Source organism: Salvia splendens, chromosome 3 (assembly GCF_004379255.2).
Source record: "Salvia splendens isolate huo1 chromosome 3, SspV2, whole genome shotgun sequence".
NCBI lineage: Eukaryota > Viridiplantae > Streptophyta > Magnoliopsida > Lamiales > Lamiaceae > Salvia > Salvia splendens.
The window spans coordinates 9296529-9316082 of NC_056034.1; the positions used below are offsets into that span (position 1 = coordinate 9296529).

The 19554-nt window shown below is 37.8% G+C and overlaps 3 protein-coding genes across 6 annotated transcripts; 2 read left to right on the forward strand and 1 right to left on the reverse strand.

Moving 5' to 3' along the window:
- The first annotated feature begins 169 nt into the window (after positions 1–169).
- LOC121797157 (histidinol-phosphate aminotransferase, chloroplastic-like) lies at positions 170–4896 on the forward strand. 3 transcript variants are annotated; one of them, XM_042195892.1, is made up of 11 exons: positions 170–329; positions 398–676; positions 1133–1216; positions 1352–1506; positions 1605–1702; positions 1902–2010; positions 2253–2410; positions 3911–4053; positions 4154–4294; positions 4439–4651; positions 4781–4896. In XM_042195892.1, the coding sequence occupies exons 2-10, from the start codon at positions 419–421 to the stop codon at positions 4568–4570; spliced, it is 1278 nt and encodes a 425-aa protein (XP_042051826.1). In that variant the 5' UTR covers positions 170–329; positions 398–418; the 3' UTR covers positions 4571–4651; positions 4781–4896. The 3 variants fall into 3 exon arrangements, with proteins under 3 accessions (XP_042051826.1, XP_042051827.1, XP_042051828.1); XM_042195893.1 differs by having other exon boundaries at positions 4795–4896; XM_042195894.1 differs by having other exon boundaries at positions 4810–4896.
- A 6429-nt stretch (positions 4897–11325) lies between these two features.
- LOC121794773 (glycosyltransferase family 92 protein RCOM_0530710-like) lies at positions 11326–13505 on the forward strand. The gene has a single exon (XM_042193112.1). It carries the CDS (start codon positions 11524–11526, stop codon positions 13300–13302), a length of 1779 nt encoding a protein of 592 aa, XP_042049046.1. The 5' UTR covers positions 11326–11523; the 3' UTR covers positions 13303–13505.
- Positions 13425–16788, reverse strand: LOC121794774 (protein COFACTOR ASSEMBLY OF COMPLEX C SUBUNIT B CCB4, chloroplastic). 2 transcript variants are annotated; one of them, XM_042193113.1, is made up of 9 exons: positions 16415–16788; positions 16169–16335; positions 15701–15800; positions 15548–15621; positions 14948–15132; positions 14779–14849; positions 14280–14363; positions 13936–14089; positions 13425–13742 (listed from the first exon to the last, which is right to left on the reverse strand). In XM_042193113.1, exons 1-8 carry the CDS (start codon positions 16514–16516, stop codon positions 14000–14002), a joined length of 873 nt encoding a protein of 290 aa, XP_042049047.1. In that variant the 5' UTR covers positions 16517–16788; the 3' UTR covers positions 13425–13742; positions 13936–13999. The 2 variants fall into 2 exon arrangements, with proteins under 2 accessions (XP_042049047.1, XP_042049048.1); XM_042193114.1 differs by lacking the exon at positions 14280–14363.
- Between the last annotated feature and the right edge of the window lie 2766 nt (positions 16789–19554).

The window sequence follows — 19554 nt, forward strand, 5'->3', positions numbered from 1 at the left end:
ACAATTATCCCTTAAATTATTCAACTAATTCCATTTGGCAATTAGGATATTTGCGTGGAGTACATGTTTATTCTATGTTTTCCTTGGAATTTAAATGCAAGAACACATTAACGACGTTTCATTGATATTTCCATGGATATGTGGTTTTACCATATTTATATTTTCAGAAATAATCTGAAACGACAAAATTTAGCAATAAAATTAGGAAATTCTATTTGATATATTTGTCTTGTCGTAAGCTTGTGTGTGGCTACTTAGATACTTTTCCAACTACCAAAAGGGGGTTTAGGGTTCACAAGAGCAGCGACATCCACCACTAAGAAATCAAGGTATGCTTGAATTCTTTCTCCAATCCTTTCTTCTTCTCAGATTACTCAATTACCTATAATTTCTGCAGCTGGAGAGAAATTGATCATACATGGGCGTGCTCGAGTTGCTCTGCAAGACTTCATCTCTTTGTGTAGACAGACCGATTCCCAGCCCTGATTGTGGTTCATTTCAGCTGAATCTCAGGCGGAGTAGAATTACATTTATGACCCCGCCAGCTTCCTCCTCCGCCGCCGTTTCGGTAACTGAGGAAAGCCCAAAGGAAGGAGGCGGCAAGCTGACTGGGGATTCATTCATACGGCCGCATCTCCGTAAATTGTCCCCATATCAACCTATTCTCCCTTTCGAGGTAATTTCTTCACCAATCGCCACCTTTACTGTTCTGTTACTCGCTATAGATGAACATGGATAAAACATACCTAAGAAAGACTGTTGTATGAGGACTGAGGTTATAGTGTTCTGCCTATGTTAGTCCTCAATTTCTATTAACAAATTCAAATTACAAATGCAATTTAATAACATTGATGCATATCAAGGTCTTCGTGTCAGTGTTATTCACATTCTTTGAGTAAAATGAAATTTCTTTTTCCTCATTTCCTTTTCGTATACTTACATACGAACTTGATTTCAAAGGAGTTTTAAAGTTCATAGCTTTTCCCTGTAGTATAGTTGGTGCATTTCAAGTATCTTAATGCCATTTGGTTTTGAAACCCACCAGACTGCTGAAACCAAATAAGTCAGTCGTTTTATTGATTATCACTATTTACTAAGTTGTTTCTTCTAAAATTTAGTGTTTCATGTTCAGGTGTTGTCTACTCGTCTCGGTAGAAAACCTGAGGAAATTATCAAATTAGATGCGAATGAAAATCCATATGGTCCGCCTCCAGAGGTATTATTAAAATTGCTTTAAGTCTTCCATTGTGTGAGTATACTATTTCAGTTCTTGCTGTGCAGCGATTATTCGTGCGTCCATTATTCAATACCTTTTTGCACGATTTACTGCAAAATTACTGTTTTCTTGTAGGTTTTTGAGGCTTTGGGCTCTTTGAGATTCCCTTATATTTATCCTGATCCTGAAAGCCGGAGATTGCGAGCTGCTTTGGCGAAAGATTCTGGTCTTGAAGCTGATTATATTCTCGCTGGCTGTGGTGCAGACGAACTTATTGATTTGATAATGCGGTTTGTTGGTCAATCATTTCTGGCATTGTCTTTCATACTTTAAGGGTTCTTTTTTTTCAAGGTTTAATTAGAACGAATTTTTTTCCTTTGACCTTCAGATGTGTTTTAGAACCGGGTGATAAAATTTTGGACTGTCCACCAACTTTCACTATGTATGAGTTTGACGCAGCTGTTAATGGTGCACTTGTAGTCAAGGGTAACCTGCTTAGTCTCTTATGTCTGTTTTTCTCTTTCAGCTATTCTTGAATAAAAAAATTAGACTCATTTTGTTATTGAATAACAACAAGTGCTGTAGCCTGTGTGCATATAATTATTCTTTTATTTCCTGTATCTGTCTTCACATCTTTGACACACCAGTCCATCTTTTGTAACTCTGGCCTTATCCCATTTCACAGTTCCTAGGAAGCCCGACTTCAGCCTGGATGTGCATAGAATATTTGAAGTTGTTAAGAAGGAGAAACCAAAGTGTATATTCCTCACCTCACCTAACAATCCTGATGGAAGGTAAATTCACTTGAGTTCATACTTTTTTCTTGTATGATAATTATAGTTTTTTTTTCATTACTCTCCGAATAGAGTAAAGTAATCAACTGCATTGCGGTTTGCAATTTGTGATTACTATAATAATCATTGGAAACAATACGTTTAGATTATATTTGAAATGGTTAATGACTAGTACGTTTTTTATTCTGATTGTTTGAACTTATTCTCTATTATGGACTGATTTCCCTCTTTTGGTCTGGCAGCATTATTGACGATGAAACTCTTGTGAAAATACTTAGTCTGCCAATATTAGTTGTGCTGGATGAAGCATATATCGAATTTGCGGGACTTAAATCTAAGATGACATGGGTGAAGAAGTACGAGAATCTAATTGTCCTCCGGACATTTAGCAAAAGAGCTGGTATTTTTCTCCCTTTTCCATTTCTGAGCACTACATGAAACCTGTTGCTTGAGATGTCTTCATGCAATCCAAAAAGCTTTTCAATTTAATTAGGGTAGGAGCTCAGTATAATGATTGTACTACAGTACTACACACCTCTGATCCATGTCATGAGTTCATATGCTGATACGCACCCAAGTGCCCAACTTAATCCAATACAACATCACTTGATATAGCTGTTGAACAGAAAAATGGTTAAAAGTTGTTTCCATTGATTAAAAATTCATGTGTATTTTGATATGACTGTATCACTAGGTTGGTAAGCTTTGCGATCTGGCCATGTGTAGCAGTGGACATCTGAAAATTCTGTTGAATTCCATTTACTTAAACTAAGTTGTCCTCTATAATCTATCTATGTGACCTTCATTTATCAACTTTGGACAAAATGTGTGGGGTATCTCCGTTCGCATCATCAGCTATACCAACTCTCTGATGTTAGGCATTCTGTAGGATTGCTCTCTGCGCATATAGGAACATATTTTACAAGGAAGTGGGATTTAAGCCTTAACTGCTGCTCGAATTATGCAAAATTCTTGAGTTGATGGCAAAACTAAACCTACTTGCTGCTTAATGAACTGTTTTGTGCGAGTTTCTTTTGTTTGGCTGATATATATATATATCCTATAATATTGAAGTGCTATGATGCAGTATAAATAATAGATGGAATATCTTTTTAGGTCCACGAACTTTGCCGAAGTATCATTTTAGGTCCGTGAACTTTGAAAATATCATTTTAGGTTCGTCAACTATAAGTTAATATCATTTGAGATATTTTGAACTTTTTTCGGACGAAAATGCCCTTAAGGCATTCAAAGGGCAATTTGAACAATTCTTTCGCCACTCATCTTGCGTCAAACACCTAGAGTCCAACAATTTTTTTCTTACTGTTTAATTCAATTACCATCCAAATTGAATTTAAATATAATTAAAATTTGTCGTAAAAAATAGTACATTTTTCAATTATTAGATGACCAATTATATAGGGATGGTGAATTGGGACTTAGATACTTTATTTTATTTTTTTAATCTAAACTACATTTTAAGAACTTACTATAGGTGATTTGTGAATTATATTTAGTTTATTTGTTTTGAAATTGGATAGCTATTAATTTGGATTGTCATTCGGAGTATTATTTATATGAATTTCAGAATGAGATTAATTACCATCCAAATTAAATTTAAATATAAAAATTTGCCGTTAAAAATTGTTGGACTATAGGTCTCTGGCGCAAGATGAGTGGCGAAAGAATTGTCAGAATTTTCCTTTGAAGGCCTTAAGGGCATTTTCGTCCAGAAAAAGTTCAAAATACCTCAAATGATATTAACTTATAGTTGACGGACCTAAAATGATATTTTCAAAGTTCACGGACCTAAAATGATACTTGGGCAAAGTTTGTGGACTTCAAAAGATGTTCCCTCTAAATAATAAATGATGGTCGTATTCATTTTTTAATGATTCAGCTCTAGCCGGCCTTCGGATTGGATATGGAGCATTTCCCTTGAGCATTATTGAATACCTTTGGAGGGCCAAGCAGCCATATAATGTGTCAGTAGCAGCTGAAATTGCAGCATGTGCTGCATTAGAGAATCCTACCTATCTAGAGGTACCAGGATCAACATCTGTCTCACTTTTAATGTGCCATGTAATTTTTATTGACTGGTAGAGCCATCCATTTATCAGCATCTATATTTGATTTGTATCAGAATGTGAAAATAGCTTTGGTGGAAGAGCGAGAGAGGCTTTTCAAGCTTTTGAAAGAAGTGCCATTTCTAAATCCATATCCAAGCTACTCCAATTTCATTCTTTGTGAGGTGACAACTGGAAGAGATGCTAAGAAACTGAAGGTATGGTGTTTTTGGTTTTCAGTTCTGACCTATCGAAGAAAGTTGGGCTTGAGTAGTTTGATTGCAATCTAGATATATAAACCTTAAGTTTGTTATTTAAGCAATTCATTGCAAATCTTTACATATGTAAACTTCTCCTTACAGGAAGACCTCGCAAAAATGGGTATCATGATTCGTCACTACAGTAACAAAGAATTAGCGGGTTATGTCCGTGTATCCGTAGGTAAGCCAGAGCATACTGATGCTCTTATGGAGGGTATGAAGCGCCTTTATTAATCTTCTGCAAGCAAACCTTTGTGAGTGAACTACAGCGGGCAGTCGTGTAGAAATTCAATCCAACTGTGTAAAAGCACTCAGGTGAGCCCTAGTCGCAGATTTTGTTAATTGAAATTGCAATTCCATTTCCCTTTCACAATAGTCATCTCTTAAAGGAAACATAGTTTATTCAGGTTTGTTGACTCAAGCTATGTTTCTCTTTTTCACTAGTGCTTAATGCGCAGATATTCTCTGAACAGGGGAGAAACTGAAGAATAAAACTGGAAAAAAGTTTATAATTCGATGATGGTTTTTATTTAAAATCGTTGAACGTGCTGTTGTAATCAAACTTGAAATATGGTAAGACGACTTTGTATGATTCTTCTTTTTAATATTTACCATTTCTTTGTATGCCTTTAAAAAAAGAATTTTTCTTTTAGATTTCATCTTTTCTGCCCCTTCTTGGATGAAACGATTTTCTTGTAACATGTTAAACCATTAGGCCACCCGCAACGCGTTACGCGGGTTGCTCGAATCCCGTCCCTACGTGACAAGATGGGCACGCGCATCTCGTCCCCAGCCCGCCTAGACGCCCGGCTTACCGAGACAGCCCGCGAGCTGTCTCGCCACGCGTGCGCGCGACGTGGCGCCCTCTGGCGCGATGCGTGACGCCCACTCGCCGCCGGCGAGTGGGTTTCGTCACGCTGACGCAATAAATTATTTTTAAAAAAAATGATTTATTGAATAAAAAAAATTAAAATTCAAATTCAAAACGGTAATATTACCGTTTTTTGACCCTTTTTTCAATTTATTTATTTATTTTTTTACTCTATAAATACTCCTATTTCATCCCCATTTTACACACATACACACATATATTCTTCTCAAATCATCTCTCTTTCAATTTTCATCTCAAATCAACTCTTTTATTCTTCCTCCAAAGTTAATCGATCTAATAGATCCATATGAGCAAATGCGTCGAATAATGGAAGAATCACTTGAAGAAGATAGACGACGGGAGGCGGAGGAAGCCGCGCCGCCCCAAAGACGCTCCCGGACTTACATCCATCGTAACCGGGAGGAAGCTGCCGCAAGGTTAGTACGCGACTACTTCTGCGATAACCCGGTTTGGGGAGATTACTTACTTCCGTCGCCGTTTTTGTATGCGGAAACCGCTATTTCTCCACATCGCAAATACATTGGCAGCCTGGGAAGAGTTTTTCCAAGAAAGGTTCGACGCCGTCGGCCGTCCCAGCCACACGACGCTGCTGAAATGTACTGCAGTAATCCGTCACCTTGCGACTGGACAAACGGCGGATGTGTTCGACGAATACCTCCATATTGGAGAAAGCACTGGGAGAATGTGCTTGATCCAATTCTGCAAAGGCGTCCGGGCAGCCTTCACCGACGAATTTCTCCGGAAGCCAAGCACGACAGATTGCCAGTTTCTGCTCCACCTTCACGAAGAAGTGCACGGATTCCCCGGGATGCTCGGCAGCGTCGATTGCATGCACTGGCAATGGAAGAATTGCCCTGTGGCGTGGAGGGGGTCGTACACGAGCGGCCACAAAGGCACCCATCCTACCGTTATACTCGAGGCCGTTGCCGACTACCGGCTATGGATCTGACATGCGTACTTCGGGGTCCCCGGATCAAACAACGACGTAAACGTGCTCCACCAATCCGACCTCTTCGCCGAAGTTTTGGATGGTAAAGCGCTGGCCATCAACTTCATCGCTAACAACCGACGGTATAATATGGGGTACTATCTTGCCGACGGCATCTACCCGAAGTGACCAACCTTCGTGAAGATGTGCAACATGCCTGTGAACGCAAAGCATGCTCTTTTTGCGCAGAAGCAGGAGGCTGCTCGCAAGGATGCGGAGAGGGCATTCGGGGTTCTCCAAGCGCGCTTCAACATTATCAAAGCCCCGCCTCGTACGTGGTTTATGGAGAGTATGATCGACATCATGTATACGTGCATAATCTTGCACAACATGATTGTCCAAGACGAAGGACCTGAGGCGGGAAACTGGTTCGACCCTGAAGCCCCCGGAAGCTCTACCGCAAGTAGTCCGCCTCGAAGTGGAGTGCATCCGTCTATACAAGAACGGTTGTCTATTCGAGCAAGGACACGTGCCTCTACCGCCCACGCCCAACTCCAAGATGATCTAATTGAGCACATTTGGACAAAATTTGACAACTGGTAGACGCACATCATCGCCGTTCTTCTGCTTCTTTGAGCTTTAAAGATTTTGAATTTAGTGAGAGTGGACGGAAGAAATTAAATTATGTATTTTTCATTTTTTAGGATTTTTAATTATGTTTTTTTATTTTTTTTAAGAATTTTATGTTGTAAATTTATTTTATTTAATGAAATGTGTTTTTATTAGTTGAATTTGTTGGAAATAAAAATAAAAAATGAAAATGAATGAATAGTAATTTAAGAGATGGTTAAGAGACGGATAAGAGATGGAGGGTTGCAGGTTCTGTCCCTTAGTTAAGAGATGGAGTAAAAAGTACAGTGGGACCCAAGAATAGTAATTTAAGAGACGGTTAAGGGACGGATAAGAGACAGTGTTGCAGATGGCCTTATACTCCATCCGTCCCACACCAAGTGATACATCTTCCTTTTTTTGAGATGTTCTACTCTAAATGACACATTTTAAAAAATGGAAAATCACTCTCTACTTTTTCTGTCTCTCTTACTTTATTCTTTCCATTTAACTCACAAAACAACACTAGATAAAATTCGGTGCCAGAATAGAAATGCTCCACTTAGAGTAGGATAGGGTAAGTATAATAGTTGTACTTCACAACCTATCTAGAAAAAGAATATTATTGGTTGTGTTGCAAGCCCAAATTGTTCATCTGCTATTATGTTATTTATATCATGTTGACTCTATTTTATTTTAAAATAAATGTTACTCCTCCGTAACTTTTTAAAATGTACTTACCTCATTATCTTCAATTACTGTAACCTTATAACGAGACGCAAATAACATTGACACAAATTCATGAAAAGGGTACAAAAAAGAAAATTTTAATTCCAAAATTCACCAATTTTCACTATTTAGTAGATCGAATACGAACAATTCATTGTCATTTAGATGGTGTGTAAAGCTAAATTTGCTCATTCACTTACTTTCTTATTTTTTTTTATAATTGGGTGTCGATCCTATGGAATTATTAACTGTGAATGTAAAGAGAATGAGTATGCTCTCGATAAAAGCAAAACAAAAGAGAATGGACATCCATTTTCCAGTTTATTTATTTCAAATAAATAATCGAAAACGACCAAAACTGACCCAGTAATGCTTTAAAACTGATCAGATCAATCTATCACCCTAAATTTCCGAGAGTAAATCAAACAACTATCAGCCACATGTACAGAATCTAAACGTTCTTTAACGCGCGGGTAAGAGCATCCTCAGCGGTGCTCGCTGGAACGGACGGCGTCCGTGCCGCTGGGGCGGCACCGCTGTCGCCGCTGCTGCACTCCCGCCGCTGGCACGGCGTTGCTCGATGCATCGAGCACGTCTGTGCCGCTGAGCAGGCTACGTGGCGCGTTTGTATTGACCAACGGATTATCCCTTGGAAATTCATATTTTTAAAATCGAAAATAATACCAAAAATTAAAAAAAATCAGATTCCCAAAAATATGGTCGTTTTATTACCGTTTTTTTGAATTTTTTTTTATTTTTTTATAATTTTTTTATTCCCAAAATCATCTATAAATACACACATTCATCATCCATGTTTCACATCAAATCATCTCCCATTCATATTTTTTCATACAACTCATCTACATCTTCCTCTCTCACTCAAACCCTCTCAAATGAATTTCACCGATATCATGGCGGAAGAGGAGCGCGAAGAACAAGAATACTATGAACAATATCGTGCCGCCTATGAAGCCTATGTCGCCGCCACTACCCCCACCCCTCCTCCTCGACCAACTAGATCAATTCGCAGCTACATCCCTTGTGACCGGGAGAGAGCCAACGAAAGGCTCGTTGCCGACTATTTTTACGACCAACCGCGGTTTCCGGAAGATTACTTTCGGCGCCGTTTTCGCATGTCAAAACGGTTGTTTATGCGTATTGTCAACACATTGTCCGCTCGTGTTGAATACTCTCAATTAAGTAAAGACGCAACCGGTCGGCAAAGTCTCTCGGCATTGCAGAAGTGTACTTGTGTCATCCGACAACTTGCTACTGGGCAAACAGCTGACCTCTTCGACGAGTATTTGCATGTCGGTGAGTCAACTGGAATCCTATGCCTTAAAATTTTTTGCGAACGCGTCCGTTCTGCTTTCGGTGAAGAATTCCTTCGGGCACCCACCACCGATGATTGTCAACGGTTGCTTCGTCTTCACGAAACAGTCCACGGTTTTCCCGGTATGCTTGACAGCATTGATTGCATGCATTTGAAGTGGAAGAATTGCCCAACTGCTTGGAGGGGGCAACACTTAAACGGCCACAAAGGTGGCGGCCCAACACTTATCCTTGAAGCGGTCGCCGACTACCGCCTATGGATTTGGCATGCATATTTCGGTATTGCCGGATTCAACAACGACTTGAACTTGCTCTATTCTTCACCACTCTTCAATGATGTTTTGAATGGTGTAGCACTGGCGATTGACTTCACCGTCAACGGAAATGCATACCACATGTGTTACTATCTCGCCGATGGTATCTACCCAAGGTGGTCGACTTTCGTGAAGACGTTCAGCAATCCGCAGACCCGAGACGAGTTCTTTTTGCGCAGCGTCAAGAGTCTGCTCGGAAAGACGTCGAAAGAGCTTTTGGGGTCCTTTAAGGCCGATTCAACATTGTGAAGGCCCCGTCTCGGCTGTGGTACATTAAGAATATCGCCGACATCATGTACACGTGTATTATCTTGCACAACATGATTATAGCTGACGAAGGACCGAATGCGGCTAACTTTTACGACGAGGATAAAGCCGGAAGCTCAACCGCGAGGTCTCCCCCACGCCGAGGTGTGCATACGACGGTGGGCGAGAGGATCGAAACAAGAAACACAATGCGCGATACCCGAACCCACATTGAGCAACAAGAAGACCTAATCAAACACATTTGAGCGAAATTCGGCCACGTGTAGTGAATTTAATTATGTAATTTTATGAATTTAACTATGTAATTTTAATTTTTATGATTTTAATTATATAATTTTTAATTTTTAGGATTTTAATTATGTAATTTTTAATTTTTTGTAATTTGTAATAGTATTCCGAGTATTTTTAATGCATTTTAATATTGTGGAAATGTTTTTATTTGAATTGAATAATAGAATGGTGGGACCCTTGAGCATGTCCTTGCGGAAGAGTATGGATGTGGGTGTTGTACTCTTGCCTAAGAGCAGAGAGTAAAAAAGTAATAAAAGTGGGTCCGGGCCCACATCCGTGCTCTTTGGCAAGAGCACGGATGGGGATGCTCTGAACAATGTTCCACGTGGCCGTTATGGACCTGTATAAATGACAAAAAAAGAAGCATTTAATTAAGTATTTATTACAAATATTCTACTCCCTCCACCACATAAATTTTGACACACTTTGACCGGATAAGAATTTTAAAAAATATAATAAAAATTGAGTTGAAAAGTTAATGACATATGAATCCATACTTCTATATATTAGGAGTAGTAGTTTTATAGTATCCCCATCCCTCAATAATTGTCCACTTTGATTTCGGCACGAATTTTAAGAAATGTAAAGAAAATGAGTTGAAAAAGATAGTGGATATTGATCTCATTTTTATAATACTATTCGTTTTATAATAAAATGTGGATATTCAATGGGGGACAGACGAAAATGACAAAAGTAGACAATTAATGAGGGATCGATGGTGTAAAATGTGAGTGAAAATAAGTTGGTGGAATATGAGGTTCACTACCATAAATGATAAAAGGTGAAATGTGCCAAATTTTGTAGGACAGACAGAAATAGAAAATGTGACAAACTTTTTAAGAAAGAGGGAGTAAGTTAGGTTGATTAATAATTGTTATTATTTTGATTAATAATTGTTATTATTTTGATTAATAAATTGTTACTTATTATAATACCTTTGCTAAAAATACGAAGCAATTAATTAAGATTAGGTGAATTCAACAAGACATTAATAACACTGAATATTAACTTATTAAGGTAACCGAGTAGTACTTTAATTACTGTGTTATGTAGTCATAATGAATACTTTGAATTGTCAATTTGAATTTATGCAATGTAATGAAGTCCTCGTGACTATTGTCGATTGATATTTTTTTTTTCTATTTCGTACTGCGCATATATTAGCGACTATCTTAGAACTTGGAAGAAATCCAACTTCTTTTGTTGGTTATTGAAAATCCAATTTCGCAGCCGACTCTCCTAAAGGATGGAGTATATTTTAACAATTATTTCGGGGGAAATAAAGAATGTTAAAAAATCTCAAACGGATCCATTGCCGAGCGAATTTTTCGCTACCCATTTCAATTTAAAAATCAAGATGCGCAACCGAAGAAATTAAAGAAAATTACTCGAGACTTGTAGTTATAGTTAAATTAAGTAGCAAGTCTCCCTAGTCATGAAACATGCACATCTACTAATAAATTACACAATTAATAACACTCCTAAATATAGTCAGCCAAACATCAATAAGCATAATTAAGAATCTAACCTGAATAGTTGAATTAGCGCACACGTTTAAGCAAGCCATAGCTTGCTGCAGCTGTAAAAAAAGAAAAGATTATTAGTTATTCCCATAAAGCAGCAGCAGAGAGAGAGTAATCTCTCCGACAATTACTAAATAACAGAAGCAACAAACGTTAAAGTGAAAAAAGAAAAGAAGAAGCTGTACCAACCACTGTCGGCACTCGCACAGATCTGCACAACCAATTTTCTCCATTTGCAAAATCCTTTCCTTAAATCATCAGATCCGTAATCTCATTAATTATTCTTCTTCACCAACAAACAGATGAGCTCTTCCGATCAACGCCGCAAGAGAAAACGGATTCTCCGACCATCTCTCTTTTCTGTAAGATCTCTCCTCCTCTGCTTCAGCTTCCTCACTTTCCTCTACCTCTTATCCTACACACTCCCCTTCACTTCTTCCGTTTTCCGCCCTGTTCTACTCGTTTCTAGCTTATCCTTACTCTCTACTACAACTGCTAAATCAATACAAACTTTTGGGGGCGTTTTGTTACCGTTGGAGATTGAGGATAGGGTTTTGTTCCCTGACCATGTCCTCTTGTTGGTGACCGGCAGTAGGAAAGATGGGTTGATGAACGATGATAAATTGGAATGTGTTTATTTTATTGAAAAAGACAGGAATTACAGTGGTGGTTCTGCTGTGAAGAAGGTGCTGTCTGTAGATGAATACGATGAGTTTAGGATCATTGTCAGGTGCCCTCTTCCGGTTGGGAGTTATTCGGCTGCTGCGAATTTGAGGTGGCGTGGCGAAGATAGGGTTTTCGAGGATGATTCATCGTTGAAGCATTGGAACAGTGTTACTTATGCAGCTGCAATAGACGAGAGCTCTGTTGTTGTGTTTGTGAAAGGATTGAATCTAAGGGCGGATAGGAAGTCGGACCCGAGCCAATTCAGTTGCCATTTTGCGTTGGGGAAGCGGGAGAGGAAGGATAGGTGCGTGATGAGGACCAAGGCATTGACTGCTGCTCAAGAGGTTGTGAGGTGCGCTTTGCCACGGAGGTTGCAAGTCCATGGCAACGTGGATAGTTTTGATGGGATTCGCGTCACTATTGGCGTGCAGCAGCAGCAGCCTCATGTTCGTAGGCGTCTGCTCGTGCCATCTGTGGCGAAGGTGTCTAATTTAGGGTATGATGGGAGGAAGAGGAGTGAGGGTAAATATGAGCTGTGTGTGTGTACGATGGTGTGGAACCAGGGCTCAGCCATACGCGAGTGGATCATGTACCATGCGTGGCTCGGGGTGGAGAGGTGGTTTGTGTACGACAACAACAGCGATGATGGGATAGATGAGGTTGTCCGAAATCTTGATCGAGAGAACTACAACGTCAGCCGGCACGTGTGGCCATGGATCAAGACTCAGGAAGCAGGGTTCTCTCACTGTGCAGTGAGAGCAAAGGATGAATGCAAATGGATCTCATTCATGGATGTGGATGAGTATTTCCACTTGCCATATACGACTCCCAAGCACCAGAGATTCAGGAAACTAGGGTATGCCGAGCAGGGCTCACTGCATACCTTAGTGGCGAATGTGTCGTCGTGGTCGAGCACCATAGCTGAGATCCGGACATCCTGCCACAGCTTTGGGCCGTCCGGGCTGAGTGCAGCGCCACCACAGGGGGTCACTGTGGGGTACAGCTGTCGGCTTCAGAGTCCCGAGAGGCACAAGTCGATCGTCAGGGCAGATGCACTCGACCCAACCCTGCTCAACGTGGTGCACCATTTCCACCTCAAAAAGGGATTCAAGTACCTGAATTTGCCTGCCACTGCAGCAGTCATCAATCATTACAAATACCAAGTGTGGGAGGTATTTAGAGCAAAATTTTACAGAAGAGTTGCTACATACGTTGCAGATTGGCAACAGAACCAGAACGAGGGATCACGTGACAGAGCACCGGGGCTGGGGACGGAAGCCATTGAGCCACCTGATTGGCCACAGAAGTTCTGTGAGGTTTGGGACACAGGGCTCAGAGACTTTGTTTTGGCTAATCTGGCTGATTTTAACACTGGTTTGCTGCCGTGGGAGGCACCACCAGCCGCTGCTCAATAAGTGTTCCTGCCACTTGTATAGGAGAAGATCACACTAGACATTCATTTATAGTTTTCCTATTTGTACACATCTGCTTTTGGGAGAAGATTAGAAAGACCATAGATTAGAAACAGAGCTATAGATAGTAAGGAAGTGAGTTTTAGCTTTCTTATTGAATGATTGAACTCTTCAGCATAAATATTGAATGAATAGTTTACAAGTAAGGAAACTATTGCAAGACATTAGAAATATGAAATACAAAAGGATCTGTAGCATAGAAACAACAAAATGTATCTTCTACATTAAAAGATACTCTGCTTGAACATCCATAAAATTCTGGCATTCTCAATCTACTGTAACAGTGGGGCTCAACTTGATGGTGCTTCCGGAAAATTGGACATTTGTGTTGCAGGAACAAAAGAATCGGATGCCAGGCTTTTAGCATTTAGCCAGAGATTAGCCTACAATTGTCCCGAAGAAAAATCATCAAAATATACTATCCTGAAAATTCTAATGTTAACGCCATTTCAATAATAATAATAATCCTGAAGCACCAAAAGAAAGGTCATTCATTTTTTTCTAGTCATCTACTCATCGAGGAACATAAACATCTTACGAGTCACTCTACACATAAATTGAGTAATTTGAAGTTACCATTGAAGTGATGCATTATTAGGCATCATTGGCTGATCAGGAATTCAAGTCATAGCTGGATTAATTAGCTATTCTCTTCCACTGTCAATTGAGTTTTATTTACAGCTTTTGCAAGTGTAGCATCTAACTTCTCTGCTATTAATGTGATCCATGCCTAAAATTGAGAAATAGAAATGTACAAAGTTAGAAATTAGTGCATAGAAATATGAAGATGACAGAATATTTATGGTCACATTTTTCCAATTGAAGAATAAATCATGAGAAGCCCATGTAAAACTTGGCAGTTGTTAAAATGTAGAAACTTATTCTAGATAAGCATCAAAACAGAAAAAATACTTAAATACCTGGTCTGAAGTAGTGAATCCCCTAATTGTGTCACCACCAACTATTGCAATTCCTTTTTCACCAAGTGGTTGCAAGATAACAGCCTAAACACATCATGATTTTCCTAAAAATTACTTCACAAGTACTGATTTACATGCACATTTATGAGACACAAGGAGAAGTATACAACTAAGATTATGATGTTTTTATAAAAATATCAATGGGATACTAAAAAGAGGCCATATGTTTATTTGGAACCGTGACTCTATTAATGATACAGAAGAAGACTTTGTAGGAACAATGAGAGGTTAATAACAAAATTATCAAATTACACAATGGTGAATTAAAGAGTGGTTTGCTGTCTCTTACACCCACAAGTCCACAAGATATGATATTTATACTACATAAGGCAATAAATTCAGGTTAAGAAGTAAATTGTGTAAGCATAACTTACATTAGTCAAGAAGGATTGGAGAATTCTTATATCTTTCTCAAAGATAAGACAATTACAGTAAATACCTGTGTATTTGAAGGTAGAAACGGAAGCTCAGTCTTCCCAGGATACAATGACAGATTAGCCAAATAACTTTCTGGAGATGAAAATCGTGTTCATTCAATATCAATTCACTATCAAATGCCTCAATAAAACTAAGATTTCCATTCAAAGTAAACATCTAAAATATCTTACGTGATCCAGATCTCATAAGTCCCTTATAGAGGGATCCTTGGATCAATTTGTCAGCATCTACACCCATGGGTTCATCTCCATTGGGTTTCAAGACATCAGCAAACCCTATTTGCAAAATGCAGATACCATCATACACTACAATGAGGGATCTGCAGCATGTAGCATTTGATATAGACTCCCATGCCCTGAGGATTGGCAAAAAGTATCAGGTCTTTTTCCGCTTTTCATAAAGTGAACATTATTTCAGACTTTCAGTTTATATAACCACTATCAACATTCTCAATTTACTGTAATATCTCACAAGAAAACATTGTTAGTCTGCATTTGTTAATCACTCTTAGAGTTGTTCAACATATATTTCAGTTGGAACTAGAACCGAGATTTTAATCTGTCTAAATAATTTTCTTTGCTTTAGTTTTTCTTTCCCTTTTCTGTCCTTTGAACAAATTAGTTTACATTGAGAAAAACAGGAACAATAAATATCTGAAAAAAAATAACAGCCTAAGATTCATTAAAGTTATAATGAGTGGAAGTGTAGAAAGATGAACTGGAAAAAGGTTTCTGTGAAAGAAGTGGCTAAAATAGAATAAATATAAATACCAGAGTAACTCTGAAGTCACAGATTCAGGAAGTCCATGATAAATCCTTCGACAATCCACCCCATTGGGATCTACCTGAAGTTTAAGGATGAAAAATAAACCATTTTCTCCAATACCATACCAAAAACTATCAAATGGAAGATATTTTTCTCACCACAGAAATAGTTTTTGGGCGAATTGAGAGCCACACAAGACCATTCAATATATTGGTAACAGCCAAACCAAGCGTCAACAGATCTGCTCTAGACTGGGAACTGAGAGATACAGTAGAAGGCTCAATAATTCACTGATTAACCATTAACAGAGAGTTCAAGCTACAAATTTTTCATATAACTAATCAGTAAGGATAGTATACCTCTGAAATAAAATAGTACTAAAGTAGTAAATTACGCGTAGTTGAACAAAGGATTGCACATTCTAGTTTTCCTAACTAAAAGTAGTAGTAGTAGTAGTAGTAGTAGTAGTAGTAGTAGTAGTAGTAGTAGTAGTAGTAGTAGTAAATGCAGCAAATACAAACAATTCGTATTTTAAACATGCATTTTCGAAGTTCCTACGTTTATTTCTTCGATTTTGGATCTAGAGCGGGAAAATTAATTCGATATCACAGGATAATTGAACTTGCCTGCTAGCGTCAGCAACCGGAGCAATGCCCGACACCGCTCGATTGAGGAGCACAGCCGCCAGAGATGCGCCGCCGACGTATATCGGCAAGCTCCGGACGAAATCGTCGTTTTTAGACACCCATTCGGCGAGCAGCTCCCTCTTCGGCTTGGGACCTCCATAGCCTCCCTTCCATTTGAATCGAATTCCAGTCAATTTTCAGCAATCATTTGTGAATGAGAAGATGAGGAGATTGGTTGCGGTTCACCTGAGAATTGAGGGAAACCCTGATTTGGCGCGGGCGGGAAACATGACGTTGGCGTGGAGGGTTTAACGGAATAACGAAGCGCTGAAGAATTCCCGCGTCCATTGAGAATCGGCTAATCTAGTTTTCTGTTTTTTCTTGGATAATTCATCAACTCCAAACACGGCTTATACCGTTGGTCCCTGGAAATAATATAGTATTGGTTTTCAGTCCTACAACTTTTGTCTACTCGACCAACAAAGCCCGTAACATGCATCAATACAAAAGGTGAAATCTTGAATACAAATATTGTTCTTAGATATATGTTTTTGACAATGAAAAAAATACTAAGTAGTACTGTACATAGTAAGATGAAAGTTGAGAGAAAAGAAATTGCTAATGTGACAAACAAATGAAAGGAAGGTAGGGTAGCTCCAGGTACAATTGAAAGCCTAATAATCAGGATGCTTTTGGAAGGAGTTTCTTGCGTAGAATATAAGTCTCACTTTTTATAATAGTAGATTGTGTTAAATATACTTATTAAAATATAGAATGAATAACGATCAAAACATAGCAAAACGGATCAATGGATTATAGACGGATTAAATAATCACATTTAAGAAATATACATGACATAATATGAAGGCAATCATATATAATATTAAGTATTACTCCGCATTGTTCATAAAATATTTTGAAAAATTTGCACTAATAATACCATTTAAATTGAATCAATTTCAACCAAGCCAACGCCCAACATATGGATTGATAATACACTTTGGGCAACATTTAAAATGCGTGACAAAACGTATTAATGGGCTTAGAAAACCATTTTGTCTTGTTCTAAATCTTTGGATCAAAATGTGCAGCCCAACTTAAGTGGGGTGGAAATCCTACAATTGGTATGTATGTCGATTAGTACATCTTTCAGTTCATTTCATAATATACAGAAGGGTGATAAATGCCCGACATACAATTCGAATAAATTTACTGTTGGATGAAATGAAATCAACCCAAAAAGAGAACAAAGAAAGAACAATCTCAAGACTTACTAACGAAGAAAAATGATAAGCAAATTAATATCTTAATTCCAGTTTGCTTTCCGCCTTTGCATTGTGCTTTCATGCAATACTATTAGACTAGAAGTATTATTTTAATATTAATAATTTAGTGGTATCATGTTTCAATTTACTCTAAAATACTCGGTCAAAGTCGAACTAGCTACAACCCCAAATTCAATTATCTTTGTTCTCTAACATAAATCTTAAGATCTTTGAAATTTTGTAATCTGATGTGCAAATCTCGAATTCTTGAATTTTGATTGTACGATCATGAAAGCAACATAAAATAATATGAGGAGACATGAGCTTGATTATTTAAAATTGTTTGTATATATGAAAATGAAACAGATAAGCGTTTTGTGGCTGAAGTTTGGGAGTTTGTGATTGGTGCTCCCACTTTCACGATATCTCAAGAAGCTGATCCTAAGCCACCCAATATTCTTGGAGATATAATCACAACAAACGCCAAAAAAAATTATTCCAAAATTACATAATCATAACTCATAACATACTTACGTTCAAAACATTAATTTGATGCCAAAGGTTTTAGAACCATAAATAATTATGAGTAAACCTAATTATGTCTGTATAGACTATACAAACACATACATACTACTATATAATTGTTGATTATTAGATTGGATGTGATGAAAATCTATGCGATAATAGTACTTATTTGCATACTATTTTTTTCAGTATATACTACTACTATCTATTAATAAATCGAAATTGTCATGCAGAGTAAGCCGATTGAAATTAAATTTCGAGTAAGATACACTAGTACTTTCCTTTGAAATCTGTGGCTGAGAATGAAAGCAATATAATTGGATGTTTAATAGCAAAATTATTGAGTTAGAAAATGGACAAATATGTCGTTTTCCTCTTTTTAAAACAGAGTGAAACACGTGTTTCATAAGAGATGAGATTACCTTAGCCAACACAATCAAGGATACTTTAATAAAAACATCACTTCTAGAAGCTTGTTAGGTAAAATGACCAAGTAAGTTGAGATCTCACTAGTTCCTCTTTTTGTAGTGTCATGATAATTATTAATTCACCGCCTTTGCCATTAAATATTTCATATTTATTTTCGGATGTTCATATTGAAATATCTCATTTTATTTTTACTGCTCTTAATAAATTATTCTTGGACTAATGAGTAATTATTAGCACTATATCTAGTTTAAAAAGTACTGTTACAAGTTAATTGATACAAGGAAAAGTTCATACATTAACTAAGAGTGTGATAACTATCTAAACATTATTCTTGACATCCATTTATAGAGTGATGCCATTCAAAATTATTGTACGTTGAATTGTTGCGCGCCGCTTTTGCATTCATGTATTTTTTTTTCATTTTTTGTATATTTTAACTTAATTAGAATAAAAATTATCGCACTATACTAATTATAAAAAATGGAGAAAAATGGAGATATATTGAAAATAGTGGAGATTGGAATGAGATAAAAAAAATGGAGAAAAATGGGTATATTTATAGAAATAAGAAAAAAAATAGAAAGTTGGGTTGAGCTGGGCTCTCGGCCGCCACAATAGGGAGCCGCGGCCGAGCCGCCGTCGTGGCTCTCTCATGGGCGCCCCCCCAACCGTCGTGGCTCCGTGGCTCTAGCAATAGGGAGCCGCGGCTCCACAAAGGACAAAGGATATGAAATGATCAGATTTTACAAACTAATTTGACTCAAACAATATGAATAGTTTGCACAATTTTGATATGTATGCTACTCCATGATAGTATCATAGAAATTTCGTAATCCGAAATACTAATTAATAGCTTACATCTAATTATTTCATATATACACTTTCTCTGTTCGTGACCATGTGATTTTAATTGGCTTCTTCTTAGCGCCACTTAAAATATGCTTGGTTTAGATAAAATAAATCCTACTACTATATTAAGACAAGCATGCTAATAAGTGGGTCCTTATTCTATATAGTAATCTAAGCCTACCCATGCACTTTGTTTTAAGTTATACTCCTACTTAGAACCTTGCTTTTGGGGTAGCACAACAATTTGATTCTATATTATGGAGTATAAGTAGAATTTTATGGACTCAATTTTTATACAAACATATGATCTTTTTAGAT